This window comes from Salmo salar, unplaced genomic scaffold (genome assembly GCF_905237065.1).
Source record: "Salmo salar unplaced genomic scaffold, Ssal_v3.1, whole genome shotgun sequence".
Lineage (NCBI taxonomy): Eukaryota > Metazoa > Chordata > Actinopteri > Salmoniformes > Salmonidae > Salmo > Salmo salar.
The window spans coordinates 57,814-79,098 of record NW_025547240.1 but is presented as its reverse complement, the minus strand read 5'-3'; the positions used below and the strand labels follow the sequence as shown (position 1 = coordinate 79,098).

At 43.2% G+C, this 21,285-nt stretch overlaps 1 protein-coding gene and 1 long non-coding RNA gene across 2 annotated transcripts; both read right to left on the bottom strand.

Moving 5' to 3' along the window:
• Nucleotides 1-8,966: 8,966 nt before the first annotated feature.
• Nucleotides 8,967-17,985, bottom strand: LOC106593327 (NLR family CARD domain-containing protein 3-like; the record flags this gene model as incomplete). Its single annotated transcript, XM_045711154.1, has 7 exons — nt 8,967-9,734; nt 10,226-10,272; nt 10,534-10,707; nt 13,740-13,913; nt 15,156-15,329; nt 15,613-17,404; nt 17,766-17,985. Coding segments are annotated over 7 exons (3,132 nt in total), but the record flags the coding sequence as incomplete, so codon positions are not given.
• Nucleotides 17,986-18,122: 137 nt separating this feature from the next.
• Nucleotides 18,123-20,283, bottom strand: LOC123731748 (uncharacterized). Its single transcript, XR_006762821.1, has 3 exons — nt 19,831-20,283; nt 18,463-18,579; nt 18,123-18,190 (listed from the first exon to the last, which is right to left on the bottom strand). It is a non-coding gene; the product is annotated as an uncharacterized lncRNA (long non-coding RNA).
• Between the last annotated feature and the right edge of the window lie 1,002 nt (nt 20,284-21,285).

Below are 21,285 nucleotides of genomic sequence, written 5' to 3'. Positions count from 1 at the left end.
CAATACTGCCTGGGGAACGAACCTACGGGAGTTCAAGATAAAGGGGAGGTAATGAGTGAGGTAATGGAGTCCAGGTGTGCCTCATGATAAAGCGCAGGTGCGTCTAATGAATGATGCCAGGTGCATCTAATTATTGATGCCAGGTGTGCCTCATGATGAATGCCAGGTACGTCTAATGAATGATGCCAGGTGCATCTAATGATTGATGCCAGGTGCATCTAATGATTGATGCCAGGTGCTTCTAATGATTGATGCCAGGTGTTCCTAATGATTGATGCCAGGTGATCCTAATGATTGATGCCAGGTGCATCTAATGATTGATACCAGGTGTTCCTAATGATTGATGCCAGGTGCTCCTAATGATTGATGCCAGGTGTTCCTAATGATTGATGCCAGGTGTTCCTAATGATTGATGCCAGGTGCATCTAATGATTGATACCAGGTGCGTCTAATGATTGTTGCCAGGTGCGTCTAATGATTGATGCCAGGTGCGTCTAATGATTGATGCCAGGTGTGTCTAATGATTGATGCCAGGTGGGTCTAATGATTGATGCCAGGTGTGAGTAATGATTGATGCCAGGTGGGTCTAATGATTGATGCCAGGTGTGTCTAATGATTGATGCCAGGTGGGTCTAATGATTGATGCCAGGTGTGAGTAATGATTGATGCCAGGTGGGTCTAATGATTGATGCCAGGTGTGTCTAATGATTGATGCCAGGTGTGTCTAATGATTGATGCCAGGTGGGTCTAATGATTGATGCCAGGTGGGTCTAATGATTGATGCCAGGTGGGTCGAATGATTGATGCCAGGTGGGTCGAATGATTGATGCCAGGTACGTCTAATGAATGATGCCAGGTGCATCTAATGATTGATGCCAGGTGCATCTAATGATTGATGCCAGGTGCTCCTAATGATTGATGCCAGGTGTTCCTAATGATTGATGCCAGGTGTTCCTAATGATTGATGCCAGGTGCGTCTAATGATTGATGCCAGGTGCGTCTAATGATTGTTGCCAGGTGCGTCTAATGATTGATGCCAGGTGCGTCTAATGATTGATGCCAGGTGTGTCTAATGATTGATGCCAGGTGGGTCTAATGATTGATGGTAGGTGGGTCTAATGATTGATGCCAGGTGTGTCTAATGATTGATGCCAGGTGGGTCTAATGATTGATGCCAGGTGTGAGTAATGATTGATGCCAGGTGCATCTAATGATTGATGCCAGGTGTGTCTAATGATTGATGCCAGGTGGGTCTAATGATTGATGCCAGGTGTGAGTAATGATTGATGCCAGGTGGGTCTAATGATTGATGCCAGGTGTGTCTAATGATTGATGCCAGGTGTGTCTAATGATTGATGCCAGGTGGGTCTAATGATTGATGCCAGGTATGTCTAATGATTGATGCCAGGTGGGTCGAATGATTGATGCCAGGTGTGTCTAATGATTGATACCAGGTGGGTCTAATGATTGATGCCAGGTGGGCGTAATGATGGTTGCCAGGACCGGTGGTTAGTAAACCGGGGACGTCTAACGCCGGAGGAGAGGAGTGGGAGTAGACGTGACAGCTGCTTTCTCCTTTTTCCTGCTTTTTCCACAGCTGGCCACAGTTTCTCTCTCCTTTCTCAATTCTGCTTTCTAGAGGTCTTCAGCAAACAAAGGTTGTTGTCACGTGCTTTCAAAGTGGCATCCCTGTAGATCCGTGATGTGAACTGGAGAATGACACCTCTGGGCTTGGAGTCACCCTGCCTTCTCGTGCTGAGGCGATGTACAGTGTCGACAACATCTGGTAGCTTAGCCTTCTCTAGGAAGGTATATCTCTTTACTGTTAAAATACATATCAGAACAAATAGCAGCAGGAATGGTTATACAGCTAGAGACACAAAACTGTTAATATATATCAGAACAAATAGCAGCAGGAATGGTTATACAGCTAGAGACACAATACTGTTAAAATATATATCAGAACAAATAGCAGCAGGAATGGTTATATAGCTAGAGACAACACTGTTAACCTCTCTAGGGTAGGTGGCACCAAATCGTCCCACCTACGTAACAGCCAGTGGAATCCTGTGGCACGTTATTCAAATACCTTAGAAATGCTATTACTTCAATTTCTCAAACATATGACTATTTTACAGCATTTAAAGACAAGACTCTCGTTAATCTAACCACACTGTCCGATTTCAAAAAGGCTTTACAACGAAAGCAAAACATTAGATTATGTCAGCAGAGTACCCAGTCAGAAATAATCAGACACCCATTTTTCAAGCTAGCATATAATGTCACAAAAACCCAGAAGACAGCTAAATGCAGCACTAACCTTTGATGATCTTCATCAGATGACACACCTAGGACATTATGTTATACAATACATGCATGTTTTGTTCAATCAAGTTCATATTTATATCAAAAAGCAGCTTTTTACATTAGCATGTGACGTTCAGAACTAGCATACCCCCCGCAAACTTCCGGCGATTTTACTAACAATTTACTAAATTACTCACGATAAACGTTCACAAAAAGCATAACAATTATTTTAAGAATTATAGATACAGAACTCCTCTATGCACTCGATATGTCCGATTTTAAAATAGCTTTTTGGTGAAAGCACATTTTGCAATATTCTAAGTAGATAGCCTGGCATCACAGGGCTAGCTATTTAGACACCCAGCAAGTTTAGCCTTCACCAAACTCCGATTTACTATTAGAAAAGTTTGATTAGCTTTGGTGTTCTTCGTCAGAATGCACTCCCAGGACTTCTACTTCAATAACAAATGTTGGTTTGGTCCCAAATAATCCATTGTTATATCCAAACAGCGGCGTTTTGTTCGTGCGTTCAAGACACTATCCGAAAGGGTAAATAAGGGTTACGAGCACGGCGCATTTCGTGACAAAAAATTCTACATTTTCCATTACCGTACTTCAAAGAATGTCAACCGCTGTTTAAAATCAATTCGACTCGTTCATGCGCCTAAGCCCATTATCCTCTTATCGGCCACTTGCCAAAAGCGCAAATGTGTTTCAGCCTGGGGCTGCCTCGATATCATTCAGCTTTTTCCCGGGCTCTGAGAGCCTATGGGAGCCGTAGGAAGTGTCACGTTACAGCAAAGATCCTCAGTCTTCAATAAACAGAGACAAGAACAAGATCTTGTCAGAGAGGGCACTTCCTGTAAGGAATCTTCTCAGGTTTTTGCCTGCCATATGAGTTCTGTTATACTCACAGACACCATTCAAACAGTTTTAGAAACTTTAGGGTGTTTTCTATCCAAAGCCAATAATTATATGCATATTCTAGTTACTGGGTAGGAGTAGTAACCAGATTAAATCGTGTACGTTTTTATCCGGCCGTGTAAATACTGCCCCTTAGCCCTAACAGGTTAAAAAAAAAATATATATATATATATCAGTATATTATGTACACCAGTTATTGAAGGGAAATATAATTATAATAAACCACATATACAATCACTCACCTGAGCAGCATCAACCCCTCCTGGACCACCCCAACCCCCCCTCCTACCCCTCCAACCCCTCCTGGTACCAACCCAACCCACCCTCCAACCCCTCCTGGTACCACCCCAACCCACCCTCCAACCCCTCCTGGTACCACCCCACCCCATTCTCCATCACCTCCTGGGACCACCCCAACCCCTCCTGGGACCACCCCAACCCACCCTCCAACCCCTCCTGGGACCACCCCACCCACCCTCCAACCCCTCCTGGTACCAACCCAACCCACCCTCCAACCCCTCCTGGTACCACCCCAACCCACCCTCCAACCCCTCCTGGTACCACCCCACCCCATTCTCCATCACCTCCTGGGACCACCCCAACCCCTCCTGGGACCACCCCAACCCACCCTCCATCCCCTCCTGGTACCACCCCAACCCACCCTCCAACCCCTCCTGGGACCACCCCACCCACCCTCCAACCCCTCCTAGGACCACCCCAACCCACCCTCCATCCCCTCCTTGGACCACCCCAACCCACCCTCCAACCCCTCCTGGGACCACCCCACCCCAACCCACCCTCCATCCCCTCCTGGACCACCCCAAACCTCCCTCCATCCCCTCCTGGGACCACCCCACCCTCCAACCCCTCCTGGTACCACCCCAACCCACCCTCCATCCCCTCCTGGTACCACCCCAACCCACCCTCCAACCCCTCCTGGTACCACCCCAACCCACCCTCCAACCCCTCCTGGGACCACCCCAACCCCTCCTGGGACCACCCCACCCCAACCCACCCTCCAACCCCTCCTGGTACCACCCCAACCCACCCTCCATCCCCTCCTGGTACCACCCCAACCCACCCTCCATCCCCTCCTGGTACCACACCAACCCACCCTCCAACCCCTCCTGGGACCACCCCAACCCACCCTCCATCCCCTCCTTGGACCACCCCAACCCACCCTCCAACCCCTCCTGGGACCACCCCACCCCAACCCACCCTCCATCCCCTCCTGGACCACCCCAAACCTCCCTCCATCCCCTCCTGGGACCACCCCACCCTCCAACCCCTCCTGGTACCACCCCAACCCACCCTCCATCCCCTCCTGGTACCACCCCAACCCACCCTCCAACCACCCTTCTGGTACCACCCCGACCCACCCTCCAAACCCTCCTGGGACCACCCCAACCCCTCCTGGGACCACCCCACCCCAACCCACCCTCCAACCCCTCCTGGTACCACCCCAACCCACCCTCCATCCCCTCCTGGTACCACCCCAACCCACCCCTCCATCCCCTCCTGGTACCACCCCAACCCACCCTCCAACCCCTCCTGGGACCACCCCACCCCAACCCACCCTCCATCCCCTCCTGGTACCACCCCAACCCACCCTCCAACCCCTCCTGGGACCACCCCACCCACCCTCCAACCCCTCCTAGGACCACCCCAACCCACCCTCCATCCCCTCCTTGGTACCAACCCAACCCACCCTCCAACCCCTCCTGGGACCACCCCACCCCAACCCACCCTCCATCCCCTCCTGGACCACCCCAAACCTCCCTCCATCCCCTCCTGGGACCACCCCACCCTCCAACCCCTCCTGGACCACCCCAACCCACCCTCCAACCCCTCCTGGGACTACCCCAACCCACCCTCCATCCCCTCCTGGGACCACCCCAACCCACCCAACCTGATCTCTATTAATTTAAATACTAAATCAAGTTGATAAAATCAGTAAGGCACACATTTGGACTAAAATTATAATGAAAGGGAAATCTGTTGGGTAAAAACACACTTGTAGGGTTTCAGCTGCAGATAACCAGCTGTCAATTGTTGTTTGGCCCCATGGATCCTAGCAGTGGATAGTTGATAATACATGATATGTATAAAGTGCTGATCCAATGAAGTGTGGTGGTAGCCATCTTAGTTCCAACATCATTTTAGCTGCTGGCAAACCTGACAACATTAAACATATTTTCTGTAATAATAGTGGTGAATTGTCATTAAGTGATAACAGTTTGGGGGACAAGGTATGATGATATCCACTACAGCAGATAAGACAGAGGGAACCTCTTTCCAAAACATGTCCCCTGGTCACTCCCAGTACATATGATTAAAGGAGGCCAAGGCACCTTGATTACATAGATCACACAGAGGAGAGGTTCTGATTATCATTACATTATGTTTTCTAGGTGGAAGGTGAACCCTGTGTATGAGATTACAATGTATCAGCTGGTGATTAGGATTGTTAGATGAATCCACTAAGTTCCTGATGAACTCAACTGGTGAGCCTCTTTAGCAGCTAGTTCCATAGACACACTGATTTCAATGTCCTTCACCAAGGTCAGATGACTTTCAGTCAACAGTCTCTTTAGTGTAGCTTCACTCCGTAGCCCACATACTAGTCTGTCTCTAATGATGTCATTTACAACACCATTCAACTCACAGTGTTCTAATCGTTTCTTTAATGCAGCAGCAAACATTGGTACTGATTCTCCCTCTTCCTGATGTCTCCTGTGGAACCTGAACCTTTCAGCGTTAACTAGTGGTTCTGGTGAAACATGTCCTTTCAGTATCTCCACAATATCCCCATACGTCTTATTACCTGTTCTGTCTGGCTGTAGCAGGCTGACTAGTAAATGACATGTCTTTGGCCCCATTACACTAAAAACTGTAAGTACAATGTTGTCCTCATCAATGTAATTTACAAGAACAAAATATTCAAACAGTTCTGTATATGAGGTCCCCTGCTCAATACTTTCATCAAACTGTCCAATGTTTCCAACAATTCCAGTCATTTTTCATTTCTCAATAGGATCCTGATTGTCACATATTTCAGTATTGTCCTCAACCACAGCAATATTTTCCTCAGTCACGTAATCTTCATTCACTCATTTAGCAGTTATTAATTCCTCAGTTTGTCTTCACAGTTGAATAAATGTATTTTCCTTTAATCAATGTATATTCCTCCCTTTTTAATCAAGTTGTTTTCCCGCGCCGACATCCGTCTCGGGTCCTTTTCTGCCGTCCATGACGATGCTAACTCTCTTAGCTAGCTCCACTATGCACTTGCCTCTGCTAGCAATACACTGTGCTAACATTAGCCTGGACTGTACCACAGAAAATAACAGTTTTAAACAGTTGTTAAAACATACTTTTTCCAGACAGAATAGTTCCTGTAGGTTCAGACTTACTCATCACCAATCTGTTGTTATGTCTGGTGGGTTTCATAACCACGTCTGTATAACAATTCAATAATGATGAGACGGGAGACAGGAATCAGTTCAACCATTTATCTGGAATGTGATCATCTCAACACATACAAACCCCCATGATGCTCTGAGGCACAACCCCAATATACAACAAATATATCAATAAATAAGTAAAAGGACACTAAGCAAAATTTTAAGAGGACTTTCAATGTTTAGTTCTAGAAAGTAGGGCCATGGGATAAGGTCAGAAAGCTCAGTATGTGTAACACCCTGGCCATAGAGAGGGGTTTTTTGTTCTTATTTTGGTTAGGCCAGGGTGTTACATTGGGTGGGCGTTCTATGCTCATTTTCTATGTTGTCTGTTTCATTGATTTTGGCCGTGTGGCTTCCAATCAGGCACAGCTGTTGTTGGTTGTTGCTGATTGGGAGTCACACATAAGTGCCTGTTTTTCCGTTGGGGTTTTGTGGGTAATTGTTTCTGTTAGATTATTTCCTAACAGGACTGTTTTGCTGTGGTGTTTTTGTTCAGTTTTGTATAGTGTTCTTACGTTAATTAAAATCATGATGAACACTAACTCCACTGCGCCTTGGTCTACTCTCTCTCCCGACAGCCATTACAGTATGTTTGATAGCTGGTTACAGAGGTAACATAACAAGCATGAGGTCCATTATAACACAGTGAAATAGAGGTGGGGGCTAAAAGCAGACATGGACAGTGAGACGGTGTGAGGAGGTCAGAGGTGAAACACTAGATCAGGACAGATAGAAATGTCAGGGCTGGAAATAGACAGAGACACATTCTGATCATGGCTCAGACCTGAGACACCCAAACAGAAGATGTCATAACACATGTCTGGTGAGTACTCAGGCCATGGAATTGTGTTCAGATCCTTGCGACATCGGGTCGTGCATTATCATGCTGGATGAATGGCACGACAATGGGATCTCATCTCGGTATCTCTGTGCATTCAAATAGCCATCGATAAAAGGCACTGATGTTCATTGTCTGTAGCTTATGCCTGCCCATACCATAACCCCATCCCCACCATCAGGCACTCTGTTCACAACGTTGACATCAGCAAACCGCTTGCCCACATGACTCCATACATGTGGTCTGTGGTTTTTAGGTCGGTTGGACATACTGCCAGATTCTCTACAACAACGTGGCTTAGAGAAATTAACATTCAATTCTCTATAACATCTCTGGTGGACATTCCTGCAGTCAGCATACCACGCACCCTCAAAACTTGACACATCTGTGGCATTGTGTTCTGTGACAAAACTGCATATTTTAGAGGGGCCTTTTATTGTCCACAGTACAAGGTGCACCTGTGTAAGGATCATGCTGTTTTATCGGCTTCTTGAAATGTCACACCTGTCAAGTGGATGGATTATCTTGGCAAAGGAGAAAGGCTCACTAACAGGGATGTAAAATATTTTGACAGAAATAAGCTTTTTGTGCATATGGAACATTTCAGCTCATGAAACATGGGACCAACACTTTACATGTTGCCTTTATATTTTAGTTCAGTGTATTTACAGGAATAAACTGGCCCAAACTGGTGTGTGTGTCCAGTGTGTGTTGGCCCAGACTGTGTATGTGTGTGTCCAGTGTGTGTGTCCAGTATGTGTCCAGTGTGTGTGTGTTTCCAGTATGTGTATACAGTGTGTTTGTGTGGTTTGTGTTGTCATGGATATATACAATTGAAGATCTGCTGGAGTCCAAGTCAAACCCAGATTGTTTATTTATGATCTCAGAGAGAATAACAGAGTTCCACAGTGTAGACAGTCTGAATTCAGAAGCATTGTGATCTCAGAGAGAATAACAGAGTTCCACAGTGTAGACAGTCTGAATTCAGAAGCATTGTGATCTCAGAGAGAATAACAGAGTTCAACAGTGTAGACAGTCTGAATTCAGAACCATTGTGATCTCAGAGAGAATAACAGAGTTCCACAGTGTAGACAGTCTGAATTCTGAAGCATTGGTTAATAAGCACATATCTTCATAGTTTCCTGTTCTTGGGCGGAACTCGCAGGAACAGCTGGTTTGCAACACAGGATTATACTCCCAAGAACAGGACATTATAACAGGACCGTTTCACAAGGTTAGTAACATACTCAGTTATGTGGACACAAACAATTAACATGTTCCATTACAGTGTGTGTGTGTGTGTCCAGTGTATGAGTGTCCAGTGTGTGTGTGTGTGTGTGTGTGTGTGTGTGTGTGTGTGTGTGTGTGTGTGTGTGTGTGTGTGTGTGTGTGTGTGTGTGTGTGTGTGTGTGTGTGTGTGTGTGTGTGTCCAATTGTGTGTGTCTCCAGTGTGTCTCCAGTGTGTGTGTGTGTGTGTGTGTGTGTGTGTGTGTGTGTGCGTGCATGTGTGTGTGAGTGTGTGTCCAGAGGACCATGGAAAGAGACAGACACAGAGGTCTATATTATTTACAGTAATAAACTGGCCTGAAATTGGTGTGTGTTACTCCATGTATTTAAATGTCATAATCTGATCAAACATAACATACATGATTAGAGTGAAACATCATGTTGTGTTTGACACAGGGACACTGAGGAATCATCATTAACCCAAAACCCTGGATAGAGGGGCTCAGTGAATGTGGAGGAGAATGTGATCAGGTGGGTCAGTGTGTCAGAGGAGGCTCTATAGAAGGATAGAGTGCCGGCTGGCCAGTCCAGATACACTCCTACTCTGTGGGGTCTGCAGGGGCGGACGTTTATGGTAGTGAGATTATTATTGTGCCAGACAATGTAACAGTTGTCAGAGCAGAACAGACTCCAGGACTTGTCATTCCATCCAAGACAACAGTCCTTAACCCTTCCTCTCCTGTTGATTCCTTTATACGTCACTCCTATAGCAGCCTCTCTCCCACTCCACTCTACCTCCCAGTAACAGCACCCAGTCAGACCCTCTCTACACAGCACCTGTTGACAGTCCTCAAATCTCTCTGGGTGATCAGGATACGGCTGCTCCTCTCTCATACATGTCACCTTTCTGTTCTCCTCAGACAGAGAGAGGAGTCTGTTTACTGTGTTTGGGTCCAGTGTGAGATCACAGACATCTGATGGATGAAACCAGACACAATATTAGAAATCATCATCATTCACATTAGAATGTTAACTCACTTTTCACTAATTATTTTAATGTAAATCTTTCTAGGTATCAAAAGGAGAAGTTAAGGTAACTTGAGACTTGTTGAATGATTATATGTTATACTGTATGGTAATATAAAACACACTTATTCCCATTAATTACACACACACACACACACACACACACACACACACACACACACACACACACACACACACACACACACACACACACACACACACACACACACACACACACACACACACACACACACACACACACACACACACATTGTCAAAGCAACTCTTTTTAAACTTTGGTGTCCCTGATTTCTGCTTCTGTAGAACGACAGCTGATATTTAATATGACCAAGTCAGTAATGATGGTGGTCTTTGACTTTGACTTAACTTGAATTAAGACTTATTCTTAGTCATATTCTTCACAGCAGTCAACACTCACATTTTCTAAGCCCAGGTTTCATTGTGTACTCTCCACCATGTTCCACACTGTAGAGGTAAGCAGAAGAACAGACAGTCATTGAGGGATACACCTGAACTCACACACACACACACACACACACACACACACACACACACACACACACACACACACACACACACACACACACACACACACACACACACACACACACACACACACACAATCAGCATAAAACTTTGTCCAAGTTGTGGTCAGAATGTTTGTCTTAACTAGCCTGATAAGTCAAACATGTCTGATATGAACATTGACATAAACCCTCTACATACTTGAGTTTCTCCAGTCTGCAGTGTGGATCCTCCAGTCCAGCAGAGAGCAGTCTGACTCCTGAGTCTCCTGGGTGATTGTAGCTCAGGTCCAGCTCTCTCAGGTGTGAGGGGTTTGACCTCAGAGTTGAGACCAGAGAAGCACAGCCTTCCTCTGTCACTTGACAGCGTGACAGCCTGTAAAGAGTCAAATCATATTAAAATCACACTGCTTTTCCTTGGTGGTGGCAGTATATTTTTTATATATTTTTAGATATATCAGTGTCCTGAAACCTGCCATACCTATTCATAAATTAATGTATCATTATTATAAATGACAAATTATCAAAGTTGTAGAGAGAAAAATGTATAGTACAAATATTTGAGTAGACTGACCAGACTAGTTTAAAAATCAGTATCAGTCAAAAGACAGACAGTGAGGTATCAGATTTAGATTGTATTGAGTATACAGTCCACACCATATCTATTTGACAGTGAAGCTAACATTTTTAATGTGTCTCTATATTCCAGCATTTTGGATTTGAGATCAAATGTGGATTTAAACCAGGGACGCACTGCCTAGACCGTTTCACCACTCGGGAGCCCAAGTGTGTGTGTGCCCAGTGTATGTGTCCAGCGTGTGTGTCCAGTGTTTATGTGTGTGTGTGTGTGTCCAATGTGTGTGTGTGTCCATTGTGTGCCAGTGTGTGTGTCCAGTGTGTGTGACCAATGTGTGTGTCCAGTGTGTCCAGCGTGTGTGTCCAGTGTTTGTGTGTGTCCGTTGTTTGTATACCGGTATTTTAATGTTTGGTTTGTTAAATGTGACACGCCATGTGTAATGTCAATTTTTATAGTTTACTTCGATACTTGAGTCTGCTCTTTCTCTCCGTGACACTTTCCACAGTGACCTAGCCACTTCCCCTGTCACTCAAGGAGCGCATTTGATGTTCCTCAACCGCAAGACACTTGCGTTCTGTCTGCATGGTCAATGCAGCACATGGAACAATGTTGATGACAACAATGCTGTTTTCACTCTGCCTGGTCAATGCAGCTCATGGAACAATGTTGATGACAACAATGCTGTTTTCACTCTGCATGGTCAATGCAGCACATGGAACAATGTTGATGACAACAATGCTGTTTTCACTTTGCTTCTTTATATAAATCCACTAGTGTTCTATAATGACACTATTAGTCTGTGTTTCTTACATCAAGAAAACAGCAAGTTTGTCTTTTCTTTGCAAGTTGCCCTAGAATCTTGTTAGACGCTAATTGTTAGCCGCTAATGCTAATAGCTAGCTAGCTAATAAATGTACTGAGTAAGATCAAACGTAGCTAGCTAATACAGCCTGGTAATACCAGTGATGGTGTAGACCTAAATCAGCATGTTGTTTGTGCAACAGTATCTTCTAAATCAAAGAGGAATATGCAAAGCAAGACTATGTTAGCTACATGAAGTAGCTAAGAGAAAACACGCAACGTAGCCAAAGCTTATAGGGTCCCCTAGGAAACACCTATCAACACTTTAGTTCCTACGCTGTCACAATAACTCCTCCCTGGCATTTTAATTCGTTGTCATCTCAAACACTGTATTCAAAGTACCCACTATTATACTCTAACTATAGAATTAGAATAGTCATTCTATTTCCATGATTCTAACAGTTTTGCTCTAATTCGTAAGTCAAATCACAATTGCAACATTTGGTTAAAAATAAGTCCTAGATTATTTGCCCATATCGTACAGCCCTACGTGGCAGTGTGGAAATTATCTCAATTGAGCAGTGGTGTAAAGGACTTAGGTAAAAATACTTTCAAGTACTACTTACTTTACTGTTTTATTTTTGACAACTTTAACTTTTACTTCACTACATTCCTAAAGAAAATACTATACTTTTTACTCAATACATTTTCCCTAACACCTAAAAGTACTCATTTTGAATGCTTAGCAGGACAGAAGAATGGTCCAATTCACACTCTTATCAAGAGAACATCCTGGTCATCCCTACTGCCTCTGATCTGAAGGACTCACTAAACACAAATGCTTTGTTTAAAAATGATGTCTGAGTGTTGGAGTGTGACCCTGTCTATCTGTAAATAAAAAATTCAAAAAGAAAGTGGTGCCATCTGGTTTGCATAATATAAGGATTTTGAAATTATTTATACTTTTATTTTTGATACCTAAGTACATTTTATCAATGACTTAAAAAAAATTTTACCTTTATTTAACTTAGCAAGTCAGTTAAGAAAAGTTCTTACTTACAATGACGGCCTACCAGGAACAGTGGATTAATTGAAATCACGTTTGTGTTGCCACCCTTGGATCCCTCACTACTCATAAAGCACCCTGGGATCACTCACTACTCATAAAGCACCCTGGGATCACTCACTACTCATAAAGCACCCTGGGATCACTCACTACTCATCAAGCACCCTGGGATCACTCACTACTCATAAAGCACCCTGGGATCACTCACTACTCATCAAGCACCCTGGGATCACTCACTACTCATAAAGCACCCTGGGATCACTCACTACTCATAAAGCACCCTGGGATCACTCACTACTCATAAAGCACCCTGGGATCACTCACTACTCATCAAGCACCCTGGGATCACTCACTACTCATAAAGCACCCTGGGATCACTCACTACTCATAAAGCACCCTGGGATCACTCACTACTCATAAAGCACCCTGGGATCACTCACTACTCATCAAGCACCCTGGGATCACTCACTACTCATAAAGCACCCTGGGATCACTCACTACTCATAAAGCACCCTGGGATCACTCACTACTCATAAAGCACCCTGGGATCACTCACTACTCATGAAGCAAGTGTACAACTTTTACTATTCAGAAACAAGAAATACCATCAAAGTTTTTTTTTTGTGGTATAATATTTTGGCCATATAGCCCAGCCCTAGTGTGTGTGTGTTCATTGAGTGACACAAACACTGGACAAACTGGACACACACACGCACACGCACTGGATGAACTGAACACACACACATGACACACATACACACACAGGACATACACACACACAGGACTTACATACAAACACGCTCTGGACACACACACACAGTTCAAAATGCTGGAGCATAGCACCAAATTTAAAACTCTAAGCTTCACTGTCCAAACACATATGGTGTGGACTATGTGTGCCTGGTAAACACATGTGGATCTGGTGAACAGTTATCACTTGTTGACCAACTACAGGAATACTGACCTCAGAGTCTCCAGTTTACAGTGGGGATTCCCCAGTCCAGCAGAGAGCAGCTTCACTCCTGAATCCTTCAGGTCATTGTTACTCAGATCCAGCTCTCTCAGGTGTGAGGGGTTTGACCTCAGAGCTGAGACCAGAGAAGCACAGCCTTCCTCTGTGACTCCACAGCCTGACAGCCTGACAAAGAGATCATCATCATTTCACAAACACACTGTTAATTAATTGATGTAGAAGGACAATGGCAGATGCATTTGGTTAATTCTCTCAAACAACATATGGATTCATTGCTCTCTCCTTGAATTGTATTGTCATATTGATATACTAATGTGAACACCAATGCACTGCTTTCAGTTACTGGCCCAACGCTCTAACCACTAGACTATCTGCCGCCGCACTTTTGATACTTAAGTATATTTAAAACCAAATACTTTTAGACTTTTACTCAAGTAGTATTTTACTGGGTGACTTTCACTTTTACTTGAGTAATTTTCTATTAAGGTATCTTTACTTTTACTCAAGAATGACAACTGGGTACTTTTTCCATCACTGCAATTGAGTGGAAATGCAGAAATGATAAAAGTGCTGACATTTGTTTTGGTTGAAGTTGAATTGAACAGTATAAACCAATCAGAATGGAGAAAGACTCATTGAAATCACTTAGAATGTATGTGTTGCCACCCTGGGATCACTCACTACTCATAAAGCACCCTGGGATAACTAACTACTCATAAAGCACCCTGGGATCACTACCTACTCATAAAGCACCCTGGGATCACTCACTACTCCTAAAGCACCCTGGGATCACTCACTACTCATAAACCACCCTGGGATCACTCACTACTCATCAAGCACCCTGGGATCACTCACTACTCATAAACCACCCTGGGATCACTCACTACTCATAGAGCACCCTGGGATCACTCACTACTCATAGAGCACCCTGGGATCACTCACTACTCATAAAGCACCCTGGGATCACTCACTACTCATAAATCAAATGTACAACTTTTACTATTCAAAAGCTAAAAATACAGTCTCTCCGTCCAAATCTTTTTAAACACCAATATAATATTTGGGCCATATCTTCCAGCCCTAGTGTGTGTGTGTGTGTGTGTGTGTGTGTGTGTGTGTGTGTGTGTGTGTGTGTGTGTGTGTGTGTGTGTGTGTGTGTGTGTGTGTGTGTGTGTGTGTTAATTGAGTGATACATGTGCACACACACACACACACACACACAAAGGACACACACACACAGGACACACACACACTTGACACGCACACACACACGGTTCAAAATGCGTCAAATGTAAAACTGTATGTTTCACTGTCCAAACACATATGGTGTGGACTATGTGTGTCTGGTAAACACATGTGGATCTGGTGAACAGTTATCACTTGTTGACCAACTACAGGAATACTGACCTCAGAGTCTCCAGTTTACAGTGCGGATTCCCCAGTCCAGCAGAGAGCAGCTTCACTCCTGAATCCTTCAGGTCATTGTTACTCAGATCCAGCTCTCTCAGGTGTGAGGGGTTTGACTCCAGAGCTGAGACCAGAGAAGCACAGCCTTCCTCTGTGACTCCACAGCCTGACAGCCTGCAAAGAGATCATCATGACTTCACAAACACACTGTTCATTTAACGAGTAAATTAGAAGGACAATGGCAGAAGCATTTGGTTTATTCTCTCAAACAACATATAGATTCATCTTCCGTCTCCAAGAATTGTATGGTCATATTGTTATACTAATGTGAACACCAATGCACTGATTCAATATGTTATTCAATAAAATATGATATACATATTATAATACATATGTGTCTCTAAACTGAATATTTCTTCCTGATGATTAGTTCTTATATGTCATTTTATTTACTCACAGAGCAGCTCTGGAGGCATTGACCACTGGCAGCAGCATCAGAAGACCTTCCTCTGATCTGGAGTATTTCTTCAGGTCAAACACATCCAGCTCCTTTTCTGAAGTCAGCAACACAAAGACCAGAGCTGACCACTGTGCAGGTGACAGTTTGGCTCTAGAAAGACTTCCTGTTCTCAGGTAGCTTTGGATCTCCTCCACTAGAGAATGGTCATTCAGTTCATTCAGACAGTGGAACAGATTGATGCTCCTCTCTGGAGAGGGATTCTCCCTGATCTTCTCCTTGATGTACTTGACTGTTTCTTCATGGGTCTGTGAGCTGCTTCTTGTCTTTGTCAGTAAACCTCGTAAGTGCTTCTGATTGGACTCCAGTGAGAGGCCCAGAAGGAAGCGAAGAAAAATGTTCAAGTTTCCCGTCTCACTTTGTAAGGCGTTATCCACAGCACTCTTGTAGAAAGTAACTTCAGGCTCGTCTCTGAACAGCGAAGAAAACTTACTGGATTTTGTTTGCAGTTTGTCCATGAGATTCTCATTGTTGTTGATGAATGAGAGGAACACATATACAGCAGCCAGAAACTCCTGAATGCTCAGATGAACAAAGCAGTACACCTTCTCCTGGTACAGCCCACATTCCTCTTTAAAGAGCTGTGTGCACAATCCTGAGTACACTGAGGCTTCATTGATATCAATGCCAGCCTCTTTCAGGTCTTCTTCATAGAAAATCAGATTGCCCTTCACAAGCTGTTGAAAAGCCAGTTTTCCCAGTGACAGAATGCTCTCTTTATTCCAGTGTGGACCTGTCTCTTCTTTCCCAAGATACTTTTCATTCTTCTGTTTGGTATGAAACTCCACAAGGTGTGTGTACATCTCAGTCAGAGTCTTGGGCATCTCTTCTCTCTTATGTTTCAGCATGTGTTCAAGGACTGTTGCAGAAATCCAACAGAAGACTGGAATGTGGCACATGATGTGGAGGCTCCTTGATGTCTTTATGTGTGAGATGATTCTACTGGCCATGTCTTCATCACTAAATCTCTTTCTGAAGTACTCCTCCTTCTGTGGGTCATTGAAACCTTGTACCTCTGTCACCTGGTCAACACACCCTGAAGGGATCTTATTGGCTGCTGCAGGTCGGGTAGTTATCCAGAGGAGAGCAGAGGGAAGCAGATTTCCCTTGATGAGATTTGTCAGCAGAACATCCACTGAGGTTGACTCTGTGACGTCCCAACAGATCTTGTTCTTCTGGAAGTCTAGGGGCAGTCGGCACTCATCCAGACCATCAAAGATGAACAGAACTTTGTACTTGTCGTAGTTTGAGATTCTTGATTGTTTGGTTTCCATTGAGAAGTGATTGAGAAGTTCAATGAAAGTGTGTTTGTCCTCTTTCATCAAATTCAGCTCCCGAAAAGGGACTGAAAATACAAATTGGACATCCTGATTTGCTTTTGCTTCAGCCCAGTCCAGAATGAACTTCTGCACAGAGACTGTTTTTCCAATGCCAGCAACTCCCTTTGTCAGCACAGTTCTGATACGTTTGTCTTGTCCAGTTAAGGGTTTGAAGATGTCGTTACATTTGATTGCAGTCTCTGGTCTTGCTTGTTTCCTGGTTGTTGTCTCAATCTGTCTCAGCTCATGTTCATTATTGACCTCTCCTGTTCCACCCTTTGTGATGTAGAGCTCTGTGTAGATCTTATTGAGAAGTGTTGGGTTTCCTTGTTTAGCGATCCCCTCAAATACACATTGAAACTTCTTCTTTAGATTAGATTTGAGTTCACGTTGGCAAATCACAGCAAGCTCATCTGAATCTAGGAATAACACAGAGGATATTAATATCACGTTTATTTTAATGCCTACAGTATTGTAGGACTGTTATTTAGTTTTAAATTATTATCATTTCTTCTCTTAACTGACTGTATAAATGTGTAAAGACTGGTGTGAATGATTATATTATTATTGGTATTATTGATGGTATTATTGTTGTCTCTCTGTCTCTCTAAATTAATCAACACAACACATCCCTGCTGCTACTTGATGAGGTCACTAGGTGTTGTGTTAAGGCTGCTACAATATCATTGAGTTACACAGCTATTTTAGCTGTACTTTAGCTACAGCTTTTAAATGTTATAAAACATCATTCAACATGAGGCAGACAGGTCTTACTTTTCTCCAGTGTGTCAGCAAGCTCCTTCTGGTTCATTTTCCTCAGGACGTGCAGTGTGATCTTCAGAGCCCCCTCTCTGGCACTGCTCTCCTGCTTCTCATCTTCAGTGTCCACCACTTCCTTATCCTGCTTCTGACTCTCAAAGCCTTCTGGGAGTTCTGGACTAAGAATCCTCTTGAACATCTTCAGCTCGTTCTTCACAAATGTCATAATATTCTCTTCAAGCAACTAAGTTAAGCAAGAGAATAAATGCTTTCTCATCAACACGTTAATGAATGATTGACAGATCAACTTTACTTGAGGTAAACAAAAACAAATGTACATAACAGGACCACATACATTGAATATGGAGTCCAGGTCTGTTTGATGACTTTGGGAAGACTGACCACTGAGTATCTCTGACTCTGATCTCTCCTGTTGGTTTCTGTGGACAAAACATGAGATTACATCTCCTCATCCAGGGAGTTCACACACACATACACACACACACACACACACACACACACACACACACACACACACACACACACAGGGAGGGAATGTTGTGTTTAATATTGTTTTAGGACTATGAAAATGGACAAAAGGATTAGCCTATGGATTATGAAAACAACAAAAATAAATGGAAAATGGGAGAGGAGAAATGACTAGAGACAGTGTTGTTTAACTCACTGACCATGACCCATGAGTTCTTCTTACCTTTGTTCAGTAGAAAAGTCTCCCTCTCTAAACTGTATAGGTTGATCTATAGACCGCTTACGCTTCCTGGACACACAGCTGGGTACAGGGGAGGCTGGTCTCTCCTGCTTGATTGGGCTTCAACACAACAGAGACAAACATTACATCTCTCATCTACTCTGAGCTCAGATGGGGAAACAAGAGTTTAATTCCAAAAAGCTATATGTCCTTTTTAAGAAATGTTGGTGAATTAGCTTTTATTGTTTAAAGAAATGATGAAAGAGATTGTTGTGTTTATTCACTATCTAGTCATGACATGGGGTTGTTCAATAACAGACATGTATTTGCTTAAAATCTATCACTTGATGGTTTCATTTCAGAGACAAATATTCATGTTGTTTTGCAAAAAGCTATATATCTGCCTCACTCTCAGAGAAATCAGTAGTACTGCTAGGTTTTACACAGTAATAATATATATCTGTCTCACTCTCAGAGACATCAGTAGTACTGCTAGGTTTTATACAGTAATAATATATATCTGCTTCACTCTCAGAGAAATCAGTAGTACTGCTTGGTTTTACACAGTAATAATATATATCTGTCTCACTCTCAGAGACATCAGTAGTACTGCTAGGTTTTATACAGTAATAATATATATCTGCCTCACTCTCAGCGAAATCAGTAGTACTGCTAGGTTTTACACAGTAATAATATATATCTGCCTCACTCTCAGAGAAATCAGTAGGACTGCTAGGTTTTACACAGTAATAATATATATCTGCCTCACTCTCAGAGAAATCAGTAGTACTGCTAGGTTTTATACAGTAATAATATATATCTGTCTCACTCTCAGAGAAATCAGTAGTACTGCTAGGTTTTACACGGTAATAATATATATATATCTGTCTCACTCTCAGAGATGAGGCTATAAGGAGTACCAGTACTGAGTCAATGTGCAGGGGTACCAGGTAGTTGAGGTAATAATGAGACTATAAGGAGTACCAGTACTGAGTCAATGTGCAGGGGTACCAGGTAGTTGAGGTAATAATGAGGCTATAAGGAGTACCAGTACTGAGTCAATGTGCAGGGTACCAGGTAGTTGGGGTAATAATGAGACTATAATTGAGGTAACATGTACATGTAGGTAGGGGTAAAAGTGACTAGAGATTACATCTCCTCATCCAGGGAGTGCACACACACACACACACACACACACACACACACACACACACACACACACACACACACACACACACACACACACACACACACACACACACACACACACACACACACACACACACACACACACACACAAAATGGGAGAGGAGAAATGACCAGAGACAGTGTTGTTTTACTCACTGACCATGACCCATGAGTTCTTCTTACCTTTGTTCAGTAGAAAAGTCTCCCTCTCTAAACAGTAAAGGTTGATCCATAGACTGGTCACTCTTCATGGACACACAGCTGGGTACAGGGGAGGCTGGTCTCTCCTGCTTGATTGGTCTTCAACACAACAGAGACAAACATTATATCTCTCATCCTCTCTGATCTCAGATGGGGAAACATAAGAAGAGTTTAATTCTAAAATGCTATATTTCACTTTTCAGAAATGTTGGTAAATTAGCTTTTATTGTTTAAAGAAATTATGAAAGAGATTGTTGTGTTTCTTCACTATCTAATCATGGCATGGGGCTGTTCAATAACAGACATGTATTTGTTTAAAGTCTATCACTTGATGGTTTCATTTCAGAGGGACAAATAATCATCTTTTTTTTGCTAAATGCTATACATCTGCCTCACTCTCAAATGTGACCGAACGCAAAAAAAGTAAATAAAAACAATATGGGGATGAGGTAGGTTGATTGGAAGGGCTATTTACAGATGGGCTGTGTACAGCTGCAGCGATCGGTAAGCTGCTCAGATAAATTATGCTTAAAGTTAGTGAGGGAGATATAAAGTGGTTGATGTGCCACGCTCTATCATTGGATATTGGCGAGGCGCCTCACCAATATCCAATGGTATAGAGTGGTGCGAATTACAAATACCTAAAAAATGCAAAAACTTCAATTTTTCAAACATATGACTATTTTACACCATTTTAAAGACAAGACTCTCCTTTATCTAACAACATTGTCCAATTTCAAAAAGGCTTTACAACGAAAGCAAAACATTAGATTATGTCAGGAGAGTACCCAGCCAGAAATAATCACACACCCATTTTTCAAACTAGCATATATGTCACAAAAACCAAAACCACAGCTAAATGCAGCACTAACCTTTAATGATCTTCATCAGATGACACTCCTAGGACATTATGTTATACAATACATGCATGTTTTGTTCAATCAAGTTCATATTTATATCAAAAACCAGCTTTTACATTAGCATGTGACGTTCAGAACTAGCATACCCACCGAAAACGTCCGGTGAATTTACTAAATTACTCACGATAAACGTTGACAAAAAACATAACAATTATTTTAAGAATTATAGATACAGAACCCCTTTATGCAATCGCGGTGTCCGATTTTAAAATAGATTTTCGGTGAAAGCACATTTTGTAATATTCTGAGTAGATAGCCCGGCCATCATGGCTAGCTATTTTGACACACACCAAGTTTGGCACTCACCAAACTCAGAGTTACTATAAGAAAAATTGGATTACCTTTGCTGTTCTTCGTCAGAATGCACTCCCAGGACTTCTACTTCAATAACAAATGTTGGTTTGGTTCCAAATAATCCATAGTTATATCCAAATAGCGGCGTTTTGTTTGTGCGTTCAAGACACTATCCGAAGGGTAAAGAAGGGTGACGCGCCCGACGCGTTTCGTGACAAAAAAA